This window comes from Lacerta agilis, chromosome 3 (genome assembly GCF_009819535.1).
Source record: "Lacerta agilis isolate rLacAgi1 chromosome 3, rLacAgi1.pri, whole genome shotgun sequence".
NCBI classification, from domain to species: domain Eukaryota; kingdom Metazoa; phylum Chordata; class Lepidosauria; order Squamata; family Lacertidae; genus Lacerta; species Lacerta agilis.
In genome coordinates this window covers 76,448,638-76,474,340 of record NC_046314.1, presented here as the reverse complement: position 1 = coordinate 76,474,340, position 25,703 = coordinate 76,448,638, and the positions used below count along the sequence as shown (strand labels likewise).

The window sequence follows — 25,703 nt, the reverse complement described above, 5'->3', positions numbered from 1 at the left end:
TGTTTTTATATCCTTTTATACTGTTTTACCAACTGCCTTGCAGGACATTTTCGGGGAACAAAAATACTAAGAGTAAACCCTACACAAATCCAGAGTGGACTCCCTAAGACAGTTGGATAGTGTCCAATCCTTCTGGCAACTCCTGCTGGTGCCAAACAAATTACTCTACTTTCCTTTGGACCCCATCAGAGAGGCTGAGAGGGGAGAGGTATTGTTGTCTGGGCAGCCCAAAACCTCCAAACACACTGCCCAGGCTTGTGACCTGGAGAGGTCACTTCAGTACACAGCAAAAACAATGCAGGAGGCAGCAGTTATGGGTTACTGGTCTCTGCAGCCACAGCAGGTGCTGCGATTCTCCAGTGGTTTGACTTCACCCCTGGAGGTGCACTCCATTGTCTCTGGAGACAGATGGATGCCAACAATAATACTGTTTGACGTTGCATTTTTGTTTTAATGTTATTGTTTACTATTTTTATGTAGCACAGCACTTAAGAGATTTTAAAAAAAACATTGAATGATTTATAAATATTTTAAACAATCAAACCACAAGTCTTGAAACTGAGGTCAGTTGTATTCTTTTCAGAACTTATTTGAAATCATAGTATGGGAAAATTATTTCCTGTTTATACAATATAATCTCCCTCATGAAAGTTATGTTTGATTATAAACCTCTCACAATTAGAGGTAATTCACTAATTACACAGCAGATGGCACTCATTATCAAGACAACTCACTACCATAAATGTTTTTAAAGCTGTTTAATATTATTCACACTGCACCCTAAAATAGATGATAAAAATTATCCGCTGCTTGTATGAGTTCTGAAAGCTTAGAAACCTGACTAACAGCAAGCAAAGTTCATAAAAACCGATTTGAACAGAGAGGACTTAACGGAGTAGCATTTCTAAGAAAACTGTAATACTTGCCCTGAAAGGAATATGAGTGACTCAGAGACTGTCTGAAATATAGCAGTAGGAGGCAAAACCAACTCAACACACACTCTTAATTCTCAAGATGAATGAAAACCAAGACATATATTTCTGTGACTGGTTCTATTCTGTTGGGCACCAACCCCACAGATAACATACTGATGTTAAACTTATTAAACTTAGTAGTTTAATTAGCCAACTTTTATAATATACCATGCCCATTTCCCCTCCCTATCAAAATGATATTTGGATAGGAAAGGAAACAAACATAAAGGAGGTATTGTAGTAATCAACATTTGGGGAGTGAGAGATACAATAGAGAGCATGGGGGGGGAAACACAGGCACTTCACTGAAGGATGGGCAAGAAAGGAAATATCACTTGATATATGCCAGTGCAGCACAGTAATTTTTATTTAGCAGCATCTCTCTTAGTAATATTTGCTATAGTGCAAAGGGTTGCTAACTCATGGGCCTCCAGAAGTTGCTAGGCTCCAACACCCATCAGTCCCAGCCAGCACAGCCACTAGTTAGGGATAATGAAACATCCGGAGAGCACAGTCAGTCACTGCTCTAGTATCTAACAAGGCTCACAACAAAACCGCAAGAGCAGCCCTATCACATCAGACCAAAGGCCCATGTAATCCAGCATTCTGATTTGTAAAGCAGCTAGCCAGACATCTCCGAGAAGCACAGTAGGCTTGAAGGTAACTGTCTCTATTATTTGTCGAAGCAAGTGGTAATCGGAAGTATATCCTTAGGCATGCCAAAAGTAGTGCTATTTTACCTTAGTTCTTTCCAAATTTGCTTCTTCCGTCATGTGTACAGCATGCTTCACTTGTTCATAAGTGTTAGCTTCCCTTTGCTGCATTTCACTTAGGTTTACTCTGACTGAAGAAAGTGCTGCCATTAGCTCATCTCTTTCACTGGTTTTTTTAAAAAGGAAATAAATATATAAATTAACCAAGGAAATAAAAGCCACTTAAAATGAGTATCAGTGTTTAATTTTAGTAACGTTTTGAAACTTATATTACGATGTGAGTTCTCACAATGTGCAGAGTAGTAGTAACAGGTACCACACCACAATTTATGCAAACTGGGTAGCATCCCACCAGAACACAATATAGCAAGCATACAAAGTCAAGAGAAAAAAAAATACATGTTCAATGCATCCAGCAAAACAGAATCATGATTATAGCAATGATAAAGAATGGATTCCACATTAAGCTACAGTATTGAATATGGGCAACTGCACTAAAAATCTTTTCAACTCTAGAACAGATTTCCTAGGCTGTATAATCTGCAGCACAGAACCAAAAAGTCTAGGATTCTTCTTTGCTTCTGTTTTAGGACTTTAAAACAGAGTAATATAAAAGGAATGCATACAGAATGTAAACTAGGGAATCAACTATTCTCTGTGATGTATAGTGTATGGTTAATGGGGAGGGAAGAACAGGAATAAACCACACATGCAAGGCAGGCAAAATGCTTGTTGCCAATGATTAAAGCAATACTACCATGCACATTTTCAAATGTAGAATTCTGACAGATTATTAGATATGCATGTCAGAGATGGTGAATGGTTATTCATGCAAGCCCTCAGTCAGTAATTGAGAGACTAATCCTATCTAAGTTTACAGGAAAATCACACTTCAATGGAAGTTTCTCTTGGGTTACCATAGATAGAGTTATTACATTCAAGGTGCAATCTTATGCTAATGTGATTCTCAAAGTATACAGAAAAAGTTAACAATTTGGATTCTTTGCATTTAGGATGCCTCTCCCATCTTGTTAGGTGTCCAGATGGACATTGGGTCTTTTCATGTAAATTAAGTTCTTACCCGCTAAAGATGTTGTATGAATACTTCTTGTTGCATCAAGGGAGAGAAAAGAACCATAGGTAAGAAAAATAAGCTTAGGGACCATAAAAACCTAGACACACAAATATGATGGAGCCTGAATGGCTCAGCATTCCCAGAGTGGAGCAGATACCGGAAGTAAGTCACCAGCAACCTTTCTAAAATCCTTTTTGTACTAGCTTTATGACTGATAAGCACAACAGGGGTTTGAAGTCCTAGAAATGGGTTTCATGTCAGATGCAAAGCAATACACAGCATAAACAAAGTACTGAAGTGAAGTCTCCTGCTTTTGCTATAAAAGTTACCTGGCCACACAGAAATAAAAGCACAATTATGTTATGCTTCAAGGAACATGGTTTTGTAGAGTGCTAAGAAGGAAGAGAAACAGCCATGAAATGTGTTTTGTCGATATTCTATCCAAAGTTTTAAATTTATCTTCGTGAAGTCTCCTCTGAGACTTCAGCAAAGAACTAAAGCACACTGTTGTGAGAGAGGTGGAAAGGAAGGTGACCTTGGAAAAAATGGATTTTGCACTTAATGGAGTTTGTGCAGAACCTCACAGCAAATGACACCCAAATCATGACTTAAACATTGTTAAAAATCACCTTGCAATAATTTGTTTTAATTCAGGATTTAACTATCCCACTACTTACTTTGTTAGCCTTTCAATGGTTTGCATGTGGACATTTGAATGTGTCTGGGAAAGAACAGCTTCGTGCTGTGCACATTGTAAGCAAAGGCCACCAACTCTGATGGAACTACTTGGGGCACTGAGCAAATGCTGATGCTTTAATCTTCCACTCAGATCTTCACACTTTTTTTGAGACTCTGATAACTCTTTTCTAGAAAGGTAATGACATACAACACTTTAAGCAAGAAAGAAGGCTGGATAAAAGACCATCAATATGGCAGAATGACAGAAGCAGAGTTCCCCTTATCGTGACTAACATCACTGATCTAGTATTGGTAGTTTGAAAACATATGAACACAATACAGTAGAAAGGAGAGAGAGTAGCTGCAATAGGGCCTGTTTACTCCACTTTCTTGTTTCCTTTGTGCACCCCCCCCCCCCCAGGTTGCAAATGTTCAAGTTAAGAACGCCCGCAACCTGGAAGCATTTCCGGAGCACGCGCAACCCCCGGATGCGCAGAACGCTTCTGCGCACTTTGTACATGTGCAGAAGCGCTCAAATCGTGCTACTTCTGGGTTTTCTTTTTGGGCGTTCACATTACGCACACCCGTGTTACATAGCGCTATCCGGAACGGATCACGTGCATAACACCGGGGGGGGGGGCACTGTACTGCTGCTTACTGGGAAGAGAGAGGTGACAGCTCTGCTGGTACTACTCCCAGCAGTGGGCCTGTGCAGCCCTGATATTGCACCTCTCTCTCTCTCTATATATATATGAGGCTCATGAAATGGCAGAACGTTATTGTGTGGGGAATGAATAACTTAACATTTCTGAATGGGCAACATGGTTGCCCATTACCTGGCTCGTACCAAACAGACAGACACACACATTTCACCACATTAAACAAATATTAAGACAAAATAAAAATTGTTCTAGGCATAAGGAGAAATGTGGACTATGTGGTATCATTCAATGTTAATACCTGTGATAATCACTCATCACCAGTGATATCACAAGCTGGAACTAACAGAAGACGGTGAGATATATATATTTATATATATGTGTGTGTATGTATGTATGTATGTATGTATGTAATACAGCTGTACTGGTTGTGCTGTAAGGTTTTCCTCTCTCAGGTTTTGCTTTAAACAAAAACCCGATTTGACCAACATATGTATGTTAGCAGCACTAAAGTGACCTCCCTGGGGTGCAAGACTGGGCAATGTGTATGAAGGTCCTGGGGCTGCCCATATGACAAGACCCTGCTGTCAGCCTCACTGATGTGGTCCAAAGGAAAGCAGAGCACCAGCTTATGTTTGCCACCAGCTTCGCTGTAGGAGATGGTGAAAGGAGGCGTACAAGGCGTCCTCCAACTATCTTAGAGACTCTATTCTGGATTTGTTTAGGATTTACTTCTCAACCTTTTCTTCTCCCAAGGCAGCGGAAGTTTAGGATCAAAGTTTTCCTTCTCCTAGATGGGCTACCTTCCCAGGTTGACAAGCACTATCTGCCCCTCACTTCCCTCAACAGCCTTGACCACTGGATGCACTTTTGGTCTTGGTCTGCTCAATTCACCAGAGCCTGTCTTCACATGCAAGAGAAGTCCCTAACTCACTGAGGGTTTGAGACCCATCAGCTACCCTCAGTTGGTTTAGCCGGCCAGTTGAAGCTGTTCCTGGGTGTAGCCGCTGTTGCAACTGACATCTTCTAAGAGCCACAAGTGAGAGAGCTAAGTGCGGAGTGGGGACCAAAGGTGGACAAACTACCCCAGATGGAGCACAACATGTTCCCCACCAGATGTGCTACCCTTCCCCTAACGCCCCATACACCAAGCCTTTAAGATTTCTGTACCTAGTTCAAATTTCAAGTTTTATAGGAGCTCCAGAAAAATAATTGCTTATTTATTATGCTGAACTTTGGATAGCTATAATGAGGCAAAACAAAACAAAATTCATTCAGGTGGCAGATACCAGTCTGAAGTGAAAAGAAAGGTTTGGGTTTTTTTTACCTTAGGGAAAGGACCTGAGTTTCAAGTGCTTCTGTCTGTTCTTGATAGAGACATTTTAGATTTTCCTTTAAAACAAAATAAATACACTGGCTTATTTAACTACAAGTAAGAGACATGTCAAGAAATCTGATCATAATAATCAAGACTGATTTTTTAAAATTTAATAATATTATAATGTATTTTGTATTTTGTATATATTAACAGCCATTCAAAATATAGTATTTTCCTACCATGACTTACAGCATTTTAGTTCATATAACATATATAAACAACACAAGGACAATAACAGAATATTAGTAAAAACATTTAAAATCAATATATCACAGGCAGTCATAACACTACAGGATTAAAAACAGAGGCTACAACCTATTAGACCCTACAGCGAAAGCATTTTTGGAGCCAACCTACCAAAATTAGCAAGGAGCAGTTTGTATTGTATCATAGTAAGGAGCTTACATAGTAATAGCCATGGGGCCACTACAGAAATGGATCTGTCCATTCTACCTGGCATGACCTCCCTTCCTGTCAAGTGCACACACAAGTATTTCCTGCATGCATGCATGCCCACAATAGAAAAAGGTAAAGATGGTAGGGAGGAATGACTATGGGGAAGGAGAAAACAACACAGAACACATACATTCTATGCAGCCCCACCAATGGGTGTGGGCAGCAAATTGCAGTATAGCAATGAATATTCATGAAGGGCATAATGGAATGTGTGGGAGCTGACATACAAATCACACAAACAGAAAAATAGGATCTAAATGAACCATTTGCTAAAAGACATATTAAAACCAAAGCAACCGAGGAGACCCATGATAGTAATAAATAAGGAATACTGGAGGAAGCTACAGTAACAAAAGATCTTAAAACAGCATAATAAAAATATGATAAAAATAGTAACAATGCAAAAAGACCTCTCTCTCTCTCACTCACACACACAAAATACATGATTAGTTTGAGAGAAAGGTCCAAAGAAAGTGGCTGTCAGAAGCTAACTTTCCCTCCCTCTCTTCTCTTGGGCACTGTCTGCAAGCTTCCAACAGATTTTTGGAATTTCGACATTCCGACTTTCCTCCTCAGCCTCCAAGCAACTGTCTACCCAAGTGAGCAGGGTCTCCAAACCTCAGGCTTTGGGGAGCTGCTTGTGGAAGGAGGAGACAGAAATATCAGCTTCTGCCAGCTCCCTTCTGCAAGCTGTGGATCCAACTGTATTATGTTGGTCACTTTAAAAGTATTTGTTTTATCCATAATTCTCTGTGACAACATTTAAGTAATTTCCTGTTCCAGAAGAGTAAATAAAATAATGCCAGATGAATAGTTCAGTGGGTTTCTAATAGGCACTGACCAGTTCTAGCTGCCATTTATCCATCAGAAATGTAGCTGCTGTAGCCTGCTCGTTGATATGAGACGATTTGGCAGTTTCACAAACATGAGAATCATCACCACCGGCATTTTGTGTATTTCCCTGAAATAGGAACAATAGCTTTTCAGTGTCTGTGCCTATTTCATATCCATACATCAAACAAAAACATTACATAATATATGAAAATGGGATATCCTATGAGGTTACACAAAGAGCAATGTTAATAGTATTGTGTTGCATCTAAATATTATGCAAGTAGTACACTTCCATAAGCTGTCCTCTTCTACTGCAACCCACCCTGGCAACATATCCCATGTCTTTTCTTAAAGGTTGCATGCTTCTCAGAATAGATTGTTCGGGACTGTATTGGTGAGACGGGGCAGAAAAGCCAAACAATTGAAATTACGTCCAGCTTGTGCAATGATTGGAAGGAAGCCATTATGTGCTTCTGCTTCTAAGCCAGAAAACGTATAGCTAGAAAGAACTAAGGATGATGAGAGGGTTTAATTTAGCACTCACCTATGGCTAGAAAAAGTCACTTTTATTTTTAGTGCATATCACTTCTATGTAAAAAGAATATAAACACTGTGCATACCAGAACATGACAAATACAAATAGTAAAATAAGCTGTGTGGCTATTGCATATTATACTGGTTTTTTGTATTTTCAAGTTCCATATATTTTCAAGATTTGTTATTGAAGTACAGCTGTATATAATCAATATAAGCAGACACATATAAATTCCAGAAAACTTACTGAGGCATCCAGAAGGGTTTGTTCTCTCAAAGTGTGTTCTGCTGTTACTTCCAGTTTATCATGGAGTTTCTCATTTTCAAGCACAACTGCACATATTTGAGACTTCAGTTCAGATAAATCCTCCTATAAAGTCAAATATGTATACTGTAAAAAGGATGGTAATGAGATTGTTTTAAATGCAGCAATGAAATGCTCTTCTCACATCAGTTCAGGTCCCCTTGACTGTAGCATAAAAGATTAATGTCCACTTTTGCATAAAATCTGATTAAATACATAGTGAAAAAAACATGCTTTTGCTTGGGGAGAGCATTGTTTATCAAATGTCAGACATTTCAGTCACTTATGAGGCCAATTCCAACATGAATGGAAGGTTTTTACACCAGAAAAGCATTACCTGGAATATAAAGGACTATTCTCAACTACCAGACTGCAGCAAAATAAGAAAGTAAGTTGAAAACAAGAACAGCCCAGGCATAGATTTTTTGCATTCCTTAAAACTGTAAAATGCATATTTCTATTATCTGAAGTTACTCTGGCAGTGCTTAGGTAGCTTTACAGAACCTTCTGTATCAAGAGCTCAAAATCAGCAAACCCTTAGAAGTCGTGAATATAACCTGAAGAAGCATGCCTTATTTAGGGCTGAGCGGAGAATAAGAGGCAAAGACTCACAAGTGCAAATTACACTAACTTCATCTTAGTCAAAAGGTCAAGATGTAATAAGTGCAAACTGCAAAGAAAACATGTCTACTTCAGTGAATCACTGGCCACCTCCAGACTGTTAGTATTTTGCATCAGGGATTCAACCTCATACAGTGGTACCCCGTGTTACGCACGCGATCCGTTCTGGATCGCGCTACATAACACGGGCGTGCTTAACACAAATGCCCCGGGGGGGAGGGGACCTGGAAGTTTTTGCGTCTTTGTGCTTCTGCGCACCAGCGCGTGCTCCTGGGAGGACTTCCGGGTCGCGGAGGTTCATAAGTCGAACATACACAACATGGAGCGTACACAACTCGAGGTATGACTTTACTAGATATTTAGGCTTGCATAATTAATGTAGATTAAAGCAGTCTGTTGCCTAAACGTAACAGATCCACTTTAAAAAAAGAAACAAGACTTTTTTGGCTTGGAAAGTGACAGGGAATGCACTGAAAAGTTTGGAATGAACATATGATTTTCCCACCAGCAAATCAGGATGAGTGCGGAATGAATGCTCCTTGCCGTATAACTGCCCTGCAAACAAACAAACAGACTTGATGTAGCCTAACCTCCACATAAGCTTTGTGCAAGCAAATCATGGGTCATCTGGAGAAGGCCAGTGAGTTTGCAAGTGTTAAATGTGAACATAGTGACAGGCATGTATATGGCATGTGTGCAACTGAGGAATATGTGGTTACATGTACATGTGTGCTGTGGGGCAAGTGTGCAATTGGATATGCAATTAGCATAAGGATGCAACTAAAGAGGCTGAAGAACAGAAATGTACCAGCATCTTGTCACATAATGCTCATAGTCCTTTTTTCTATGTGTTTAGTTCCTATTTAAGGTATGTTTGACTGAAGAAAAATAGTATCTTTTGGGAGGTCTGCTTCTAACCAACAGGAAATAGATGACATAATCTATCTTGTGGTGATATATAGGTAAAGGTAAAGGGACCCCTGGCCATTAGGTCCAGTCGTGGCTGACTCTGGGGTTGCAGTGCTCATTTCGCGTTACTGGCCGAAGGAGCCGGTGTACAGCTTCCAGGTCATGTGGCCAGCATGACTAAGCTGCTTCTGGCGAACCAGAGCAGTGCATGGAAATGCCGTTTACAGTTAAGCATTGGGGTTCTACACCTACAAATTTCTAGCAACGTGAGAAAGTTTTGGTGCCTAATTATACTGTTCTTCTGGGTCTTGGTGCCTTCAGAGAAAGTAGTAAAGGGTAAAGGGGACCCCTGACCATTAGGTCCAGCCGCGGATGACTCTGGGGTTGCAGCGCTCATCTCGCTTTACAGGCCGAGGGAGCCGGCATTTGTCCGCAGACAGTTTTTTCAGATCATGTGGCTAGCATGACTAAACTGCTTCTGGCAAACCAGAGCAGCGCACAGAAACAACGTTTACCTTCCCGCCAGAGCAGTACCTATTTATCTACTTGCACTTTGATGTGCTTTCGAACTGCTAGGTGGGCAGGAGCTGGGACCAAGCAACGGGAGCTCACCCCATCGCAGGGATTCGAACCGCCCACCTTCTGATCAGCAAGCCCTAGGCTCTGTGGTTTAGCCCACAGCGCCACCCACATCCCTTGTGGTGATATGTTTTGTTTCAATTCTGAATATACACAATGTTTAAGACATTAAATAAAAATCATATTCTATAAATAATCCACATGACAGAACAAGTAATAAGTAGGTTAAGCACAATGTACAATACCTTGCAAAACTTGACTTCAGCTTCTAAGTGGTTAATGTATTGTGACTGGTCATTAATGATAGAAATGAGATCACAAAGGGCAGGCAAATTTTGATCTGTAGCATTAGATATTCTCTGCAGGAAATAAATCAGTTAGGCACAGTAAGCATTTATAAGCAAGACTCTCCCCAGCAATGTTTATGTTGAACAAATGCTTTAAAATTAAATAACTTACATTAAGTGCTATCGGCATATGATATCTAGGAAGATTATTGAATCAAAGCCAGATTTTCTTCTGTGCTCATTAAGAGTGCTTAGAAGATCATAAATACTTTACTCTTAGGATAAGCTCTTAAAACAGAGAGTATGCCAGCATTACGTTCATTTGTTGGCTTTAGTTTCATTTTTGTTGTTGTTCACTCGTGTCCGACTCTTCGTGACCCCATGGACCAGAGCACGTCAGGCACGCCTACCTTTCACTGCCTCCCGCAGTTTGGCCAAACTCATGCTTTCATTTTACCTGGGCCCTTGTTCCTCAGATATTAATACTTTTATACAAGAAGGCTTCCTTCTCTCGGGTGATAGATAAAGGTTAATATGTGGCAAGTGACTCCACAAGCAATACTTGTTGAGAGGCTTCTGGCCTTGGGGCAACATGGGCTACTAGCTGTTGATAGGCTGAGTATTGCTCCAATGGAGCAAAATTTAGGTATAAGTATTCTTCTAAACAGCCTGCAAATGACATTTTACAAATAGCCTCTACCCTGAGCAAATATTATCATATCATATCATATTATATCATATCATTACACAAACACTAGAATGGGCTCTCAGATCTTTAAGTGCATTAAAAGGCTCTCACGAGCAGCTCTGAACTCCATCTCCTCTGTCATGGACAACTAAAAACACCATCAGACTTTAGTGGGTGTTCTATTCACATAATAAGAGTAAATACAGACCCCTGGCTTTCCATATATTTCCTGCTGCTGGGCTCTGTGCATGCTTCATACAGTTGGCCAGATTTATGGGGCTGAAGTAAAGTTAGACAGCAATGAATATAAAAGTTTACATCTTTAATAAACACATTTAACTAGCCTATTAACGCCTTGTTGAACGTCTATGTGATTCACCAAGTGTGACAGCATAAATGCTGCTTCTATAGATACTTTTGCCATCAGGCATGTAATTATTTGTTTCCTTAAAAAGAATAAAGAGGATAATGCTTACTGTGGGTGACATTCTCCTCCTCCTCGATGGGGATGTTTCAGACTCTTTTTCTTCTTGTTGTCGTAATAAAGCTTTAAGTTGATTAACTGTAAGAAATCGGCAAGATACATTATAAATGGTGCCATTGTAAATGGAAACAAAACCGAAAATGTAAGTTTCAAACCTGCATGGTTGTGCTGTAGCTCCTGCCAAGCTTTATTCTCACTCTCATTAGGATCTGTATTAGAAAATAACTGAGCACCTTCTCCCATTGCCAGATCTTTTTCACCGAAGGCATACTTCAATTGAGCGTGGCTTTTAGTAGCGCGGTCTGTGAACAGCAGCATTATAATCATAATTATATAGACATTCCTTGATGTTCTAACATAGGTAATGAGACTGACCATGAGAACCCTATGGAAATTAGCAAAGTTAATACAGTACTTAAATACAACAATACTGTAGAAATAATTCCAACTGAGTTCTGCTAAGTAGATATAGGATTACAGCACAGGTAGGTGTCCACAAAGATGTTTGCTAATGCACCAGTGGCAACTATGAATCTTTGTTATTTTAAAAATGGTATTCCCCCCTTTTTTGGTATGTGTGTGAAGTGTCATATATGCATCTTACGTGGCTCTGCAATAATAACCAAATTATGCTTAGGGAGCCACTCTAGTTTAAAATCAGCATCTCAATCTGCATCAACATCACACAGTTCAACTGACAGTTAGCTAGCCCCCCTAACTCTGGCTAGCTAGCTACCCAGCCTATATAATACCAAACTGGCATAATATAGACAACCTACTGCCCACCTGTCTGATTTGCATCCATCTCATCTGCAAGCCCCAGCGGTTCCTCTACTGTGGAAGTCATTAGCAGTATTCCAGGAACAAGTGGGAATTGGAACAGGAAATCAACAATTGCAGTGCCAGACAGCCTCCAACAGTTGTGCTGCGCACTTGCAAAAAGAGAAACTTATTTTCTTGTTGGTGGTATTGTTGGGTTTAAAATTATACCTGAGCCGGTCTGATGTCAGTACTGTCTGTTTAAGAAATAGAAGGTACAGGTGCCGGTGCTTTGTTCTTAATTGGCTGAAGCGTGGGTGTTACTCTGTGTATATAAGGCTCTGTTGCAAAGCGTTTAGTGCTCCTAGCTTTGGGAGTTGTGGGGAATGTTGGAGGCTGGGAGTGAGAGTTTTTTTTGATAAAGTGTATTTGTATTTAGTTTAACAGTCTCTGGAAGAAGGCTAGAAACTAACAGGGAGTTCTTACTTTGTTTACGTAAATTAAACTCTAGTTTTAAAAAGTCTTTTTTTCTTTACTCCTGGTGCCTGCTTTAGCCAAGTCAGTTTTTCTGTTGCGTTTAATCTTTAACTCTGCTGGAAGCATACTTTAATGGGCCACTGTTAACTGGGGTGTAAGTTATTCTTTTGCACCTTTTGTTCAGTACCCAGTTATTTTCATTCAATATTATTATTATTTCATTCAAGTTATTATTTTGTTCAGTACCCAGTTATTTTCATTCAATATTATTATTATTATTTCATTCAAGTATTAGGTACTTCTGAGTGTCTACTCTGCATGGCATTTATTTTCTGCTTATATAAGAAAATGTGTGCTTTTTGGGTTGGGGTTACTTATAATTGGATTCACTGAGGGTGCTAAAAAGGTCAGTGAATGAAAATTCCATCATTGCTATGTCATCAGCATAAAGTACAATTTTGAACTCTTCATTGCTATACTTGATACTAAGATATGTGGTTATTATTTCATATGAGATTAGCTAAGGGTTCCATAAAGAGTGCAAACAGCAGTGGACACATAAAAACATTGAAAGTACAGAAATAGGAATAAAATCCAATAGTGCTATAAAGAGAGTACTGACACTTACTTTACAACATACTAAAAGGCATGGGCAGATTTTTTAAAAATCATCACAGACATCGAAGATGGTATTAGTTGAGCTTCCCTAGGGAGAGCATTGCAAATAGAAGTCACCACAACAAAAACATATCCTCCCCACCAGTCATCATCCACCTAACTTTAGATGGCAGGAAGTTTTTGCTAATGAACAAAATATTAAGGCAAGCTCATGTCAAAAAAGGCAGCCCTTCAAGTAGTGAGACCTCAAGCCATTTAAGGTTTTATGGGTAATAGTATGAACTTTTAAATAATAGAACCAGTCACCAGCACAGCTATTTAAGCATCAGCGCAGTATGTTCCTCAAAGTCAGTTCCAGTTAGCCTTGCATAATTGCATTGTGATAGTTCAGTGAAGAGGTTACAAGAAAGGATCACAACTGATGCACCAAGCAAAGTTGGTGTACCACACAATTGGCATCTCCAGTTAAAACAGTGGATCTATTGCTACCCTAAGTAGTAAACCTGCTCTATTACAGCAAGGGTTCCCAAACGCAATTCTTGATTTCTGTTTGAATCTAAAGCCACGGCTATGACAGAAGCAAAGCCCTTTTAGGGTGCTTTGAACCCTTGCATCATAGGCTCAGGTCGTGTATGTGTGTAAATAAACCATATATCATAAAGACACAGACCCTGGAATCTCATACTGCTCATAAATTGGGGTAGCATACAACAATACAGTTTAAAATCCTACTGTATCCAACATAGGACATTACAACTGCTATAACAAGCAGGAAAAGACCTTCAGCAATTTTTCAGGTTGTCTGTGGGGAAAACAGTTTGGGACCATTCTTTTAGAGGAAGTGCCACACTATCCAAACAGCTTGAACACCACCTTCCTAGTTGACTTTTGGTTCCAAACATTCAATACTTCCCGTGGATCACTTGGGTGTGATAAAGAAAACAAACAGAGATGATGTCATACTGTACAGATGGTACAGATGACGTCATTCAGTGGCTGAATTTAGATGTTAAATAGTGTGTGGGGCAGGGAGGGGGGACAACATTAATATAATGAAGTCAAGCAGTTGCCTCCAACTTGCAGTCCATCTACTGAAATCACCCAAGCAGGAGCAAAGCTTCTGAAGGGAACCACCATCACTTGTTGCCTTCCAATTCCAAATCTGGTCATCCTACAATATATAGGCCACCATTGTCAGTGGTATCAAAAGCAGCACAGAGGTTCAGGAGAATCAGCAAGTCACACACTTCCTACTGAACTTTCTGTGTCAAAGCCAGGCCTGAAATCAGACTAAAAAGGATTAAAAATATCAGTTTCATTGAAGAGTGAGTCCAACTTGCACAGCAACCACCAGCTCAATCATCTTCCTCAATAAAAAGGCATTTATCAGAAGGGAGACCCTGAAGAGCCTTTAAGGAGCCTTCAGGACATGGGAGAGTCTCACATGCTTTTCCACATAAGGGCAGAGGGGTCAGGATATGGGGTATACAGAGTGGGAAGAGGTGTCACCTCGATTAAAAACAAAACAAAAAACAAAATGCACCAGTGAACCCAAGGCAGACCAAATACCCGACAGCTGGCAGTTGCAGTTCTTGAGAATCCGCTACTTTTCAACCTGATGCACAGCTCTGCGTGAAGTGGAAAGCGGCACACCCCACCACGCCTGCAGAAATCTGCCCCACAGAGGGCCAGGGGCTTGGCTTGGTGCACATTTCTAGAGACGCATCCCTGAAGCGTTGCAAGGCGGATCTGTGGGTGCTGAGCAGGACTGAGAGGAGCGACAGGAGTTGGGGGTGGGGGTCTGAAAGGAGGACCCGCGAGCCAAACCTGCCCTCCCGCCTCTCACCGTGCAGGCGTTGCTGACACCGCTCCAGAGACTCCGCCAAGCCCGACTCCCCTCCGGCCTCCCTCATGAAGGGAGAGTAACTCGGCGAGCTTCCCCAGGCGGGTCTCGGGCTACACGCCGCCGCTCTTTCCGTGGCTCCGACAGACTCAGGGCAGCCCTGCATTTGGGAGGCGTGTGAGGTGAGCCTTTTTCTAGGCTTTCCCCGGTGGCTCTCGGTCGCTGTAGTCCAGCCTGGCTCCTACTATCGCTCAACAGTATGGGAACGGTTAACGCAGAGTGACTACAACTCCCAGGATGGGGAGCGGCGCGCTTCCGACGCCTCTCACGAGGAAACTCGTTGCTAGACAACCAAGAAACGGTCTTTTTCTAGGACCCGCTTGGTGACGGAGGAGGAGGGCGAGCAGGCGCTGCCCGGGCCTGCCACGAAGCTGGCGACAGGCGGCAACGACATCTCCCCCGGAGGCAGACGGGAAGCCCCGTCGCCTCGCGCGGCGGTAAAGAGGCAGAAAGCGCTCCAGGCCCCCGTGCCCGGCATGCAACGCGCCATTACTATGGCGTTACGCCCACAAGGCTTTGCCGCAGTTGCTTCTGGGAGTTGTAGTTGTTTTGTACCACAACAACGTAGAACAATACGTCTGCAGCTGCCACCGGTACCACAATAGGTGCGTTTATCCTCGTTTGAGGTCGTGCGCATAATAAATCCCCCCTTCAACCCAACCGCGCGCTCAGGCGCGTTTTTTACTCTTCGCTCACCCCCACCGCAGAAGCAAAGCGTGTGCAGCGATGCGATCACATAGGACAAAATATAATGTTTCTCGTCTCATTAACGTATCCGCCAAACTCTACATTTTTATTTCCCAATGGAGACTATATTATTATTTTTTATTATTATCACCTCTGCTCCCCATTGTCTAGAACAGGACGCTTGCGCAGTGCGAGCCTGCTCGCCCGGAAGCGCGCGTGCGCAGTGGCTCCGTTCTGGGGCGCTGCAAATCCATTCTTTTCATTTCCCCTCCCCCCCTCCTCTCTCTCTCTCTCTCTCTCTCTCTCTCTCTCTCTCTCCGCGCTGGCGAGCTGAGGCGGCGCCTGCGCAATAGCTCCCCCCTGTTCCGCGCCGTTAGCCGCTATATGCTGGGAATAACGTTCGAGCGGTTGCTTATACACAGCCAGAGCGGCACAGAGAGGCGGGGAGTCCGCGAGCGCCCTTCCCCTCCTCCTCCGCGTCCTCCTCTCTGTGGAGAAGATGGTGGGCCTGTGAGCCAGCGCTTTTGCCTTTCCCCAGCGGGGTGAGTGTCATGCTGCGGGCGGGGGGACCCCTCAGCCCGAGCGCCGCGGCGCCTTCCCTTCCCCCGGCCGGGGATGGAGCCCTAAATGCGGCGCATTGTATGCCTCCCACTCCGTCTCTACTTGCTGCCCTCGCCCTCCTCCTCCTCCTCGCATGCCCCTCAGTGACACTGTCTATTTTCCGAGCGCTTCTTCCAATGCTACGTTTCCCGTCCGGGGCTTTCTGCTATTCCTGCCCGCTGAGCATTGTCCCTCTGGGACTCCACAGAGGAGCAGGCGGTGGCTGCTGCTGCATGGAGGCGAGGGGAGGGGGTTGCAATGGCCCAGATTGGATACAGATGGAGCTGCTAAAACCACCGTTTCCTCTTTCCTCCCCTTCCTCCTCCAAGATAACAAACCTTCCCCCCACTGGGCGCTCTTTCCAGTGGGGTGGAGGCTTCGAGCCCGTTCTCCTCTGCGTGGAAAACATGTCTAGAAGGGGCGTGAGTGCAGCTTCTTTGCTTTGTGCGTTTTCTTCTGGGATCGGTTTCCTTCTTTCTCTCTCTACACCCCCCCCCCCTTTTCCACTGTGGATTCTCATTTGTCCATTTGCTTCCGATTCGTTTTACGGGCCCTCGTTTAGGAAACGACAACAACGACAAAAACCATCTGGCCGATAAATAGAAAAGGCGTGTGTTGCAATAATAATAATAATAAATAATTTGAAGCTTCTGTTTTTCAGCCTGGCATGCAGCTCTGACTGTAAGCAGCCTTTATCTAAAACGAGGCATGGATTTACGTTTCTATGCACATTTCCCCCCTTCCTTCTGCTGATGTTCCTTCTGATAATTGTTTTGTGAATTCGTTTCCGTTGTGGTCTTCTGTGTATGAAAAGGATCCCTAGGGGAATGCATATGGCTTCTCGAAAACTACACAGACCGGGAAAATAACGGCCTTTTGTGGAAGGCATCATTGCAAGTCATTCATTTTGTGCACGAGTGAGATGTGTAGTCATAACAGCTTTCTTGGAAGTGAAACGGATTGGTTACAAAGGCAATAAAAATCTTAGCCTGGTTTTCAAATATCCAGCATTTTGTGAAAGAGGAAGCTGACTCGACTGAGAACCATATGACAGCTCTACAGATGAGCCTTCTTTTGTGATCTCATCCACTCATTGCTTGGAGCCTGATGCTAGAAATGGGGGAAGGGAAGAGGAGTGTTTCTGCTCAAAATTGTGTTCTGGTGCATTTCTGATTCACTTAATCTAGTTAGTCTCCAGGATCAGGCATGATGTTGCTTCAGCATCTGATCAGGAAATTGTTAAATACATTAAAAATGGGCTGTAACTATTCAGAATATGATACTTGCATGCAGTCATTGCATTGTAAATAAGTTGCTATTTGAGCTACTTGTTAGCTTCTAAACAAATTTTAAGCAAGTGCTTCCAACAATATTGTGTATAACCAAAGCAAGTACAATATGCTGATAAAAACAAAACAGAACTTCAGAGTAACCAGACAATGTGTTCTCTAAAATGGAATCCCTTGGATTCAATTGTTTTCACATTCATTAAGTGCAAAAGACATTCTTAATAAAATATTTATTTGAAGCAATGCACTCAAGTTCCTAAACTATGACTAGGATTGTGCTGATCTGGTGTATCACACTGGTACTACTCTGCACTTGAAAGGGGTATTCTAGGGCAATGAATTATATTTAACATAAGATTATTTATATACATCTGTTAAACAAAATGGTTGTTGTTTTGGACACTCTGGCCAGACTGGTGTGTGTGGTCCAGCAACAAAATTCAACAGTGGTTGAATAATTTGTACCATGGGTGCTGATAGAATAGCAGCTGCTTCACTTTCTTACTAGTAGTCTCTTACTTTGGAATACTTCATCTTCATGGAACTTTAAAAGGTCTCATAGTTCATAAAGTTTCCTGTTTTTTAAGGGGTGGAGATAATGTCTGTAAAGATAGTTTAATTAGCATAAATCTTTGTTTTAGCTAAATGATTTTGAAGCTCTTGTTCTGTTTTGAGATCTGGAGCTCCCTAATTTCCTACAATGTGCACAAACCATGTTGTCATTTTCTTTCCTTCCTTTCCTTACCACTTTATATATTAACCTTATCTCATTGTCTCTGCTGTACTTCTTCAGGCATTTAAATAAAATATGTGATTTACATATTCCCATTTTTGTCTAGAGAAAATGGTAGAGAGCAGCTCCACACCAAAAAGGCTGATATATTTATCCCTTTTTTTAAATTCTACCTTCATGACTATCACAGCTATCACTATTCTTAATATAAGTTTGTGGACCCATTTTATACTTGTAATTAGGTTCTGATTGGCTCAAATCAAGGCCCAGTGCTTGAGTATTAATGTGTTTTGAGTGACAGATCTTACATTTGCCTTTGCGTGAACAAGTACTAGTACTGTGTACTAGTAATTAAACTATACCCAAAGGTTTGTTTGCAGTGTTGATGATGAAGCCTCTGTTGAAGCTTTCCTAATGTCATAGAGGGGTGAGGTGGTTAGAAAGTATGTTTGCCAGTAACTGAGTTGCTCAAACCTTGGAGGGGGTCATAGAAAGCAAAAGAGCCTTGCGAAGGCAGGGAATTCCACAGGCAGGGTGCTACAGCTGAGAAATCACCCACCCTCAGACTTTACCCATTGGCAGAAACTAAGATCACCCTCAGATAGCAAAACTGGCAAATGCCAGGAGAGACAATCCTCTCCTGACAAGTATTTGTCCTCCAAGCCATGTAGGGTTTTCAAAGTAACTCACAGCACCTTATATGTGACTAAAAAAATGAATAGGTAGAATGCAAATCACAGATTATAGATGCAATATGACACTAAAAGGCATGAGTTTACCAGAGCATGAATCACTGTGGCAAGACTCCTGGTCCAGGAATCATTGCTGGAGGTCCATCTGGCCCCTTGAGCTCCCAGTGACAAAGATGGATCCAGAAATACTCCCAGACTATGCAGATCTTTCAAGGGGAGTGCATTCTCATCCAGAACAGGCAGTCTACCAATCAGAGGAACTTGTCAGCTCCTCACCAACAGAACTTCTGCCTTATTTGCATCCAGCTTCACTTTATTGGTCCTCATCCAGCCTATTATCAACTCCATACAGTGGTCTTAGTAAGATACAGGATGGTGTCTCTTGGATACTGGACTCTGGTGATTTTCTAGTCTCTCAGTCCTATAAGAAGCCTACAGTTATAAATATAATACATTCATTATAGTGTCATTTATAATCTTAGAAGTCAGATCCCCACATGGTTCTCCCACTGTTAACATGGTGTTTAATAGATGGCTATGATTCATGATTCACTTTTATGTTTATTGTTTGATATATATGTGTATTAAATACTAATTCCCTTTTAAACTGCTCTTTTTAAAAAGAAAATACTGGAGGAGTTTAGTGTTGTTCTAAGGTACTCATTTTGGCTTGCTAGAGTGCTGTTTCATGAGTTCACAAGACCCCACTTGAGCCAATATCAGGGAGCGAGGAGGGTGGATGGTTTCCGCTGATGGGACTCATTAGTTGAATCCCACCCATTGAAAATAATTGAAATATTAAAGCCTTTTTAAAACAAGCAAATCCCCCCACCCTGCTTACTACAATCCTGTAAGGTATACATACTACTGACATTAGTATAGTACAAACTGTATGGATGGGGAGAACTGGTCAAACTAGACAATATGGATGGTATCCAAATAAGTTTTATTCAGAGTAGACACACTGAAATTAATGGACCTAATTTATTAATGTTCATTGGATGGAAGTCAACATTGCCCTATGACAAAAATTCTGCCTGTGGAACAATCCCTCTCCTCCCATGTGTGCTGTTTCAGTACCAATTTGGGGGGGGGGTAGGTGCAGGGGGAGGAGATGGGGGAAGTCCTTGCATCAGGCTTCTGCTGGCGAGGCATGTTAGGTGACTCCCATTAATTTTAATTGGTCTACTGTAAGTAAAACTTACTGGACACCACCCTGTGCTTGCTTTGTATCTGTGTCCCTAAGTACAAGGTTTTAATCACAGATTTCCAGTTTAAGGGGTCTTATCTGGATTGGGACCCTAGAATGGAAACAGGCTCCCCATGTTGGCAATTTGTGTAAAGAACCAAGCAAATACCTTAACGGCACATATATGGAGCTCTAAAATACAATCTGATTTCCATATTCAAAGGTATTTTGCCACTGAATACCAGGTGCTGAGAAACAAGAATGGGGGAGTGGCTGTTGTTTCATACATTGCTTGTATATTTCATAGAGCATCTGCTTGGCCTCTGTGGAAAAAACGATACTGCAGTTTATGGGTCTTTTGGTATGATCCAGAAGGCTTACTGTTATGCTCACCCCTACCCAGTGAATTCATAGTTGAGCTGAAATTTGAGCTGGGACTTCCCAGGTCATAGCTCATGCTTGCAATCACTGTGCTATATTAGCTCTTCATAAATGTTACCAGCACTCTGATAAAATTTCAAGACTCCAACAGAATTAGAGAGCTTGAAGAAATCAAATCAAATTTAGTCCAGATCTCTATGCCAAAAGTAGCCTCAGAAGAAGAATTTCTCCTACTGAAACACATCTGCCTCGGCAGTTGTTTCCAGGGTTTTATTATTATTTGGCCAGATATTATAGCAAGGTATAATTTGTGATAAACAGAAGGTAATGGTCATTGCTTTCCCTCTTGAGATCACTGTAGCCAGAGATGGAGATGCTGAACAGACAAGCCGCTCTTGTTTACATGGTTTGGAGTTACTTGTTTTATTTTATTTCAACAATTTATATACCAACACCCTAAGTCTCTATGTGATGTACAGTAATGTTACAGAATATACAATAAAGATAAAATCAGTTAAAATTAACAATGAAATCGGGGAGGGGGGAATGCTTGAAGTGCCTGTTGAAATCTTTACCAAGGCTGAAAGTTCAACTGAGTGGTGTCTCATCTGATTTTAGCTGGGAGGGAGTTCCATAGAAATGGGCCCATAATACTGAGCACACAGCTCCTGGTGAGCATGAGCCATAGAGGACCATCAACAGTGACTCACACAAAGACCTCAGTGATTGGCCTGGAATATAAGGGAGCAGGTGATCACATCATGGTTTCCCTTTTTTACTATAGTTTTATGCAACACCCACCAATGAACAATCTCCTGGTAATGCACTGTTCGTAAAGCAGGACCTTTTTGTATTATAATTTTTGCAGTGTAGTTTTCAGTCTCTTTCTTAATGATCCCTAACCCAGAATTCTCCCTTACCATATTTTAAATTTTCTTCATGTTACACATTTTGTCTTATTGTGACTGTACCTATTACTGTGGTTTTGCATATGTGGTACACAATAAAGAGTGTAATAGCTGGAAATTTATATCCAGGCTTTACCATATCTTCTCTTTCCAGTCTTTGCAATATCATACCCTTTGGATAATGAGAGGTTCAGAGAAAGTTTATTGTAGCTTGATTTGGGCAGAAAGAGTTCACTGCCAGAATTAGCTAAACCTGTGTGTGTGTGTGTGTGTGTGTGTGTCCCCATATGTGTGTGACAACTCACTTTTTGGGAATCCAAATAATGAGTGGTTGTACTACCTGCTTACTTACTTCAAATTTGCTGATTGTACTGTATATCTCTCAACAAACAAACCAAGACACCATCAATCTTTAGCCTGCTCTCATTACAGAGAAATAGACCCTAAAAAGAGGCCACTCCCTGAAATTTGCCACTTCGGAATAAATATTCTCTGTCGTAACAGTTACACAACCTGTGATTCAGGTCTTGTGCACAGGTGATGGCCTATTATTAGGATGGTTTTATGATTGCATTCAACATGCTTTCAATTATTTTCGTCTTCTATAGCAGTGTTTTTCAACCTTTTTTGGGCAAAGGCACACTTGTTTCATGAAAAAAATCACGAGGCACACCACCATTAGAAAATGTTAAAAAATTTAACTCTGTGCCTATATTGACTATATATAAAGTAATTTTTCAATTTTTCCCACGGCACACCAGGCAACGTCTCGCGGCACACTAGTGTGCCGCGGAACAGTGGTTGAAAAACACTGTTCTATAGCTGTGTTACATTAATGGGCCATTCATTGCTGACTTAACTTTTGATATATCCTTATCCGTTCTTTCGAAGCTTGTATCTGGGCCAAAGCCAAGAAAACATGACATGGGGTATCAGATGTGTCTGGTACAGTTAAGCATTGGGGTTCTACACATACAAATTTCTAGCAACGTGAGAAGGTTTTGGTGCCTAATTATACTGTTCTTCTGGGTCTTGGTGCCTTCAGAGAAAGTAGTAAAGGGTAAAGGGGACCCCTGACCATTAGGTCCAGTCGCGGATGACTCTGCGGTTGCGGCGCTCATCTCGCTTTGCAGGCCGAGGGAGCTGGCGTTTGTCCGCAGACAGTTTTTTCAGATCATGTGGCTAGCATGACTAAGCTGCTTCTGGTGAACCAGAGCAGCGCACGGAAACACTGTTTACCTTCCTGCCGGAGAGGTACCTATTTATCTACTTGCACTTTGACGTGCTTTCGAACTGCTAGGTTGACAGGAGCTGGGACCGAGCAACGGGAGCTCACCCTATCACAGGAATTCGAACCGCCCACCTTCTGATCTGCAAGCCCGAGGCTCAGTGGTTTAACCCTCAGTGCCCCCCGCGTCCCCAGAGAAAGTAGTAAAGAATACCAAAGATTCTTCCCATCATAGTAGGGGTGAGGTAAGGTAAATCAGGACCCTGGGCAGCTCCCAGTGGGCCCTGCTAGCTGTTTTTGAGAAGATGTCTGAACAAAGGCTTGGAATCATCTGAAGCCTTGATAAGACTGGCAGGGCTTGATCTTCCCATGGTTCTGCCTCCCCTGTGAGAGCTGCTTGCAATTTTTTAAGGGCCTGTAGTCTATTCTTCAGTTACACACTCATGCATTATTGTGGAGCAGGAGTGGGTGACACTTCAGGAGAATAATTGTTAGGACTTGTAAGAGCCGCATCCTCAGACCGAGGCAGTGTAGAAATAGGTGCTATGGGGTGGCTGGTGCATGATCTCAATTATTCAATTGATATAGATTGTTTGTCCACACTGTCCAGGGTACGTGGTGTGGTAATAAAAAAAACAACCAAATAAATCTGTGTCAGGTGGATTGAGGCCAATGCATATTGCATAAACTGGAAGGGAAATGAAAGAAAAGAACCTCAAAATAAATTCCAAAACACTGTTCCTATATTACTGAGGAATATTAGTGAATACATGCATTTGGTGCAAAAGAAATAAAGTTTTGAAAATCCCTGTATATTTGTTTAATTTTATAGAAGAAACATAATCTAGTCCTGTCAATGAGAGATCAGGTGGAAATGTATCTTGGGCAATTGGAAGAAAACTTATGCCATTGCATGGCACAACGTGCATGCAGTAATCTGATTACCTTTAGACGCAGTAGCATATAAGTGGATGAAAAGAATTAAAGACATAATCTCGACCTTATGAACTTGAGCAGGGAAATACTGATGTATTACTGATGAAAGTGATAATCCATTCTAAGGTGTTTTCAGTATTATTGAAATAAGTATTCCAGGTAAGGTAAATCAGGAAAATTTGGATATACTGTGGATTCATATCAACCTACAAGGTGAAAAATATTTGTAATCGCAAACTAACTATGTGAGATTTTGCTGGTGATTAATATTGATACTTTTTTTATTTAGATATAAATTATTTGGCAAACAAGCTAGTAATAAGTAACAAATCTGTGTTGCATAACTAGAATTTACATGGTTAGGAACAGTATTATTTTAAGGTTCCTATCTGCTTGTGCAAGTCCCAAATACTGCTTTGAAGAAGTGATCAAAGATTATCCATAAACTAAAATTAGTCTTCAAATTGAGCATCATCTTTATTTCAAGAAATTGATACCAAGGCCCGAGAGAGAAGCATGATGAATTTAGGCAGTTACAATAAGTTTGCAAGATCATGCATCCTTACCACTTCTACTTCCCCTTTTCTATGTATACAGTGGTACCTCAGGTTGCAGATGCTTCAGGTTACAGACTCCGCTAACCCAGAAATAACGCTTCAGGTTAAGAACTTTGCTTCAGGATAAGAACAGAAATCGTGCTCTGGCACCACAGCAGCAACGGGAGGTCCCATTAGCTAAAGTGGTGCTTCTGGTTAAGAACAGTTTCAGATTAAGAACGGACCTCCAGAATGAATTAAGTTCTTAACCCGAGGTACCACTGTACTTGTTTTGGTAATAGTAACACACATGCATACCACAGAACTGAATTAAGGCAGTGCATGAATTAGCAACTAGCTGACTGGGTTGGGTAGTGGAATTAGCTGCAATCCCTTGGCCTCTTGGTCCCTAAATCCCAAATAACGTGTATGCATGTATCAGGTCTAAGTCTTAGGTGCCTCTTCCTTGTACATTCACTTTCATTTATCTCAAACTGCAGATCTACCAATTAAGGCTTTTTAAAAATCGGGTCTTGAATAATTTATGCAGAGCTGAGAATGCAATAGGCTTTGAGTTGGTCTTAAGAGATGAAATGGGATACATTTAAATAATTGGCCAATGATGAAGTCTTTGTCATGAGAGCAGTAAACAAAAGGAGTTGTCATCTATAATTGAAAAAAAACCAGATACTTCAAAACAGATGTCGGGCGTGTTCTTATATGCTCTCGGTGTGCGTTATAATTCAAGAAGAAGAAGAAGAGTTTGGATTTGATATCCTGCTTTTCACTACCCGAAGGAGTCTCAAAGCGGCTAACATTCTCCTTTCCCTTCCTCCCCTACAACAAACACTCTGTGAGGTGAGTGGGGCTGAGAGACTTCAAAGAAGTGTGACTAGCCCAAGGTCACCCAGCAGCTGCATGTGGAGGAGTGGAGACGTGAACCCGGTTCCCCAGATTACGAGTCTACCACTCTTAACCACTACACCACACTGGCTCTCTAGAAATGGGCTAATGTTAAAATTTGCCTTGAAAAGAGTCTTTTTCTGAACTACTTCGTAAAAGGAATATGCATTCTTACTCAGTACTTGCATCAGCTAAATATTGCCAAATACTGTATAATAAAAACTAATAAACATGTTTCTCTTTCACTCCTGCCTTTCTAGATAGTTGTACTGGCATGTGATTCAAATTGGAACAGATTTGCAATTGTGTAAGTTTTGTTGACGCTGTTGTTGTTGTTCAGTCGTTCAGTCGTGTCCGACTCTTCGTGACCCCATGGACCAGAGCACGCCAGGCACGCCTATCCTTCACTGCCTCTCGCAGTCATTGTTGACGCTAGTCATTACCAATAAGGGCTGCATGCCAGTCAAACTGAAGGGTCGTCAGTTTATGGGGCATTATTTGGAAGCAGCCAAATATACTGGTAACTTGTATACTCTGTAGGTAACAGTTTACCTATTTTTGTTTAGATATCACCATGCTTTTATGTTTGCCGCTGACTGCTGTAGGGCTAGAGACAATGCCATTTGTTACCTAGGGCAGGAGTGAAGACAGCTTGCTTGCTAGCTTTGCTGCAGTCATGACCAAAGGTACT

At 41.6% G+C, this 25,703-nt stretch overlaps 2 protein-coding genes across 14 annotated transcripts in view; one reads left to right on the top strand and one right to left on the bottom strand.

Moving 5' to 3' along the window:
- SDCCAG8 (SHH signaling and ciliogenesis regulator SDCCAG8) overlaps window positions 1-16,087 on the bottom strand; it is a 98,690-nt gene extending 82,603 nt beyond the window's left edge. For 2 of the 4 annotated variants that reach the window (XM_033144369.1, XM_033144368.1), the window contains exons 1-9: window positions 14,874-15,341; window positions 11,329-11,475; window positions 11,166-11,251; window positions 9,960-10,073; window positions 7,549-7,671; window positions 6,775-6,894; window positions 5,427-5,491; window positions 3,440-3,628; window positions 1,715-1,853 (exon numbers count right to left, since the gene is read on the bottom strand). In XM_033144369.1, coding sequence (XP_033000260.1) covers window positions 1,715-1,853; window positions 3,440-3,628; window positions 5,427-5,491; window positions 6,775-6,894; window positions 7,549-7,671; window positions 9,960-10,073; window positions 11,166-11,251; window positions 11,329-11,475; window positions 14,874-15,036 — 1,146 coding nt within the window. In that variant the 5' untranslated portion in view covers window positions 15,037-15,341. Of the gene's footprint in view, window positions 1-1,714; window positions 1,854-3,439; window positions 3,629-5,426; window positions 5,492-6,774; window positions 6,895-7,548; window positions 7,672-9,959; window positions 10,074-11,165; window positions 11,252-11,328; window positions 11,476-14,873; window positions 15,342-15,768; window positions 15,815-16,035 lie in introns of those variants that run through there. The other 2 variants (XM_033144372.1, XM_033144371.1) reach the window with 2 other exon arrangements.
- CEP170 (centrosomal protein 170) overlaps window positions 16,077-25,703 on the top strand; it is a 76,608-nt gene continuing 66,981 nt past the window's right edge. For 9 of the 10 annotated variants that reach the window (XM_033144367.1, XM_033144365.1, XM_033144366.1 and 6 more), the window contains exon 1: window positions 16,077-16,159. The gene's annotated coding sequence lies outside the window, so the exon portion shown is untranslated. Of the gene's footprint in view, window positions 16,160-16,617; window positions 16,640-25,703 lie in introns of those variants that run through there. The other variant, XM_033144358.1, reaches the window with a different exon arrangement.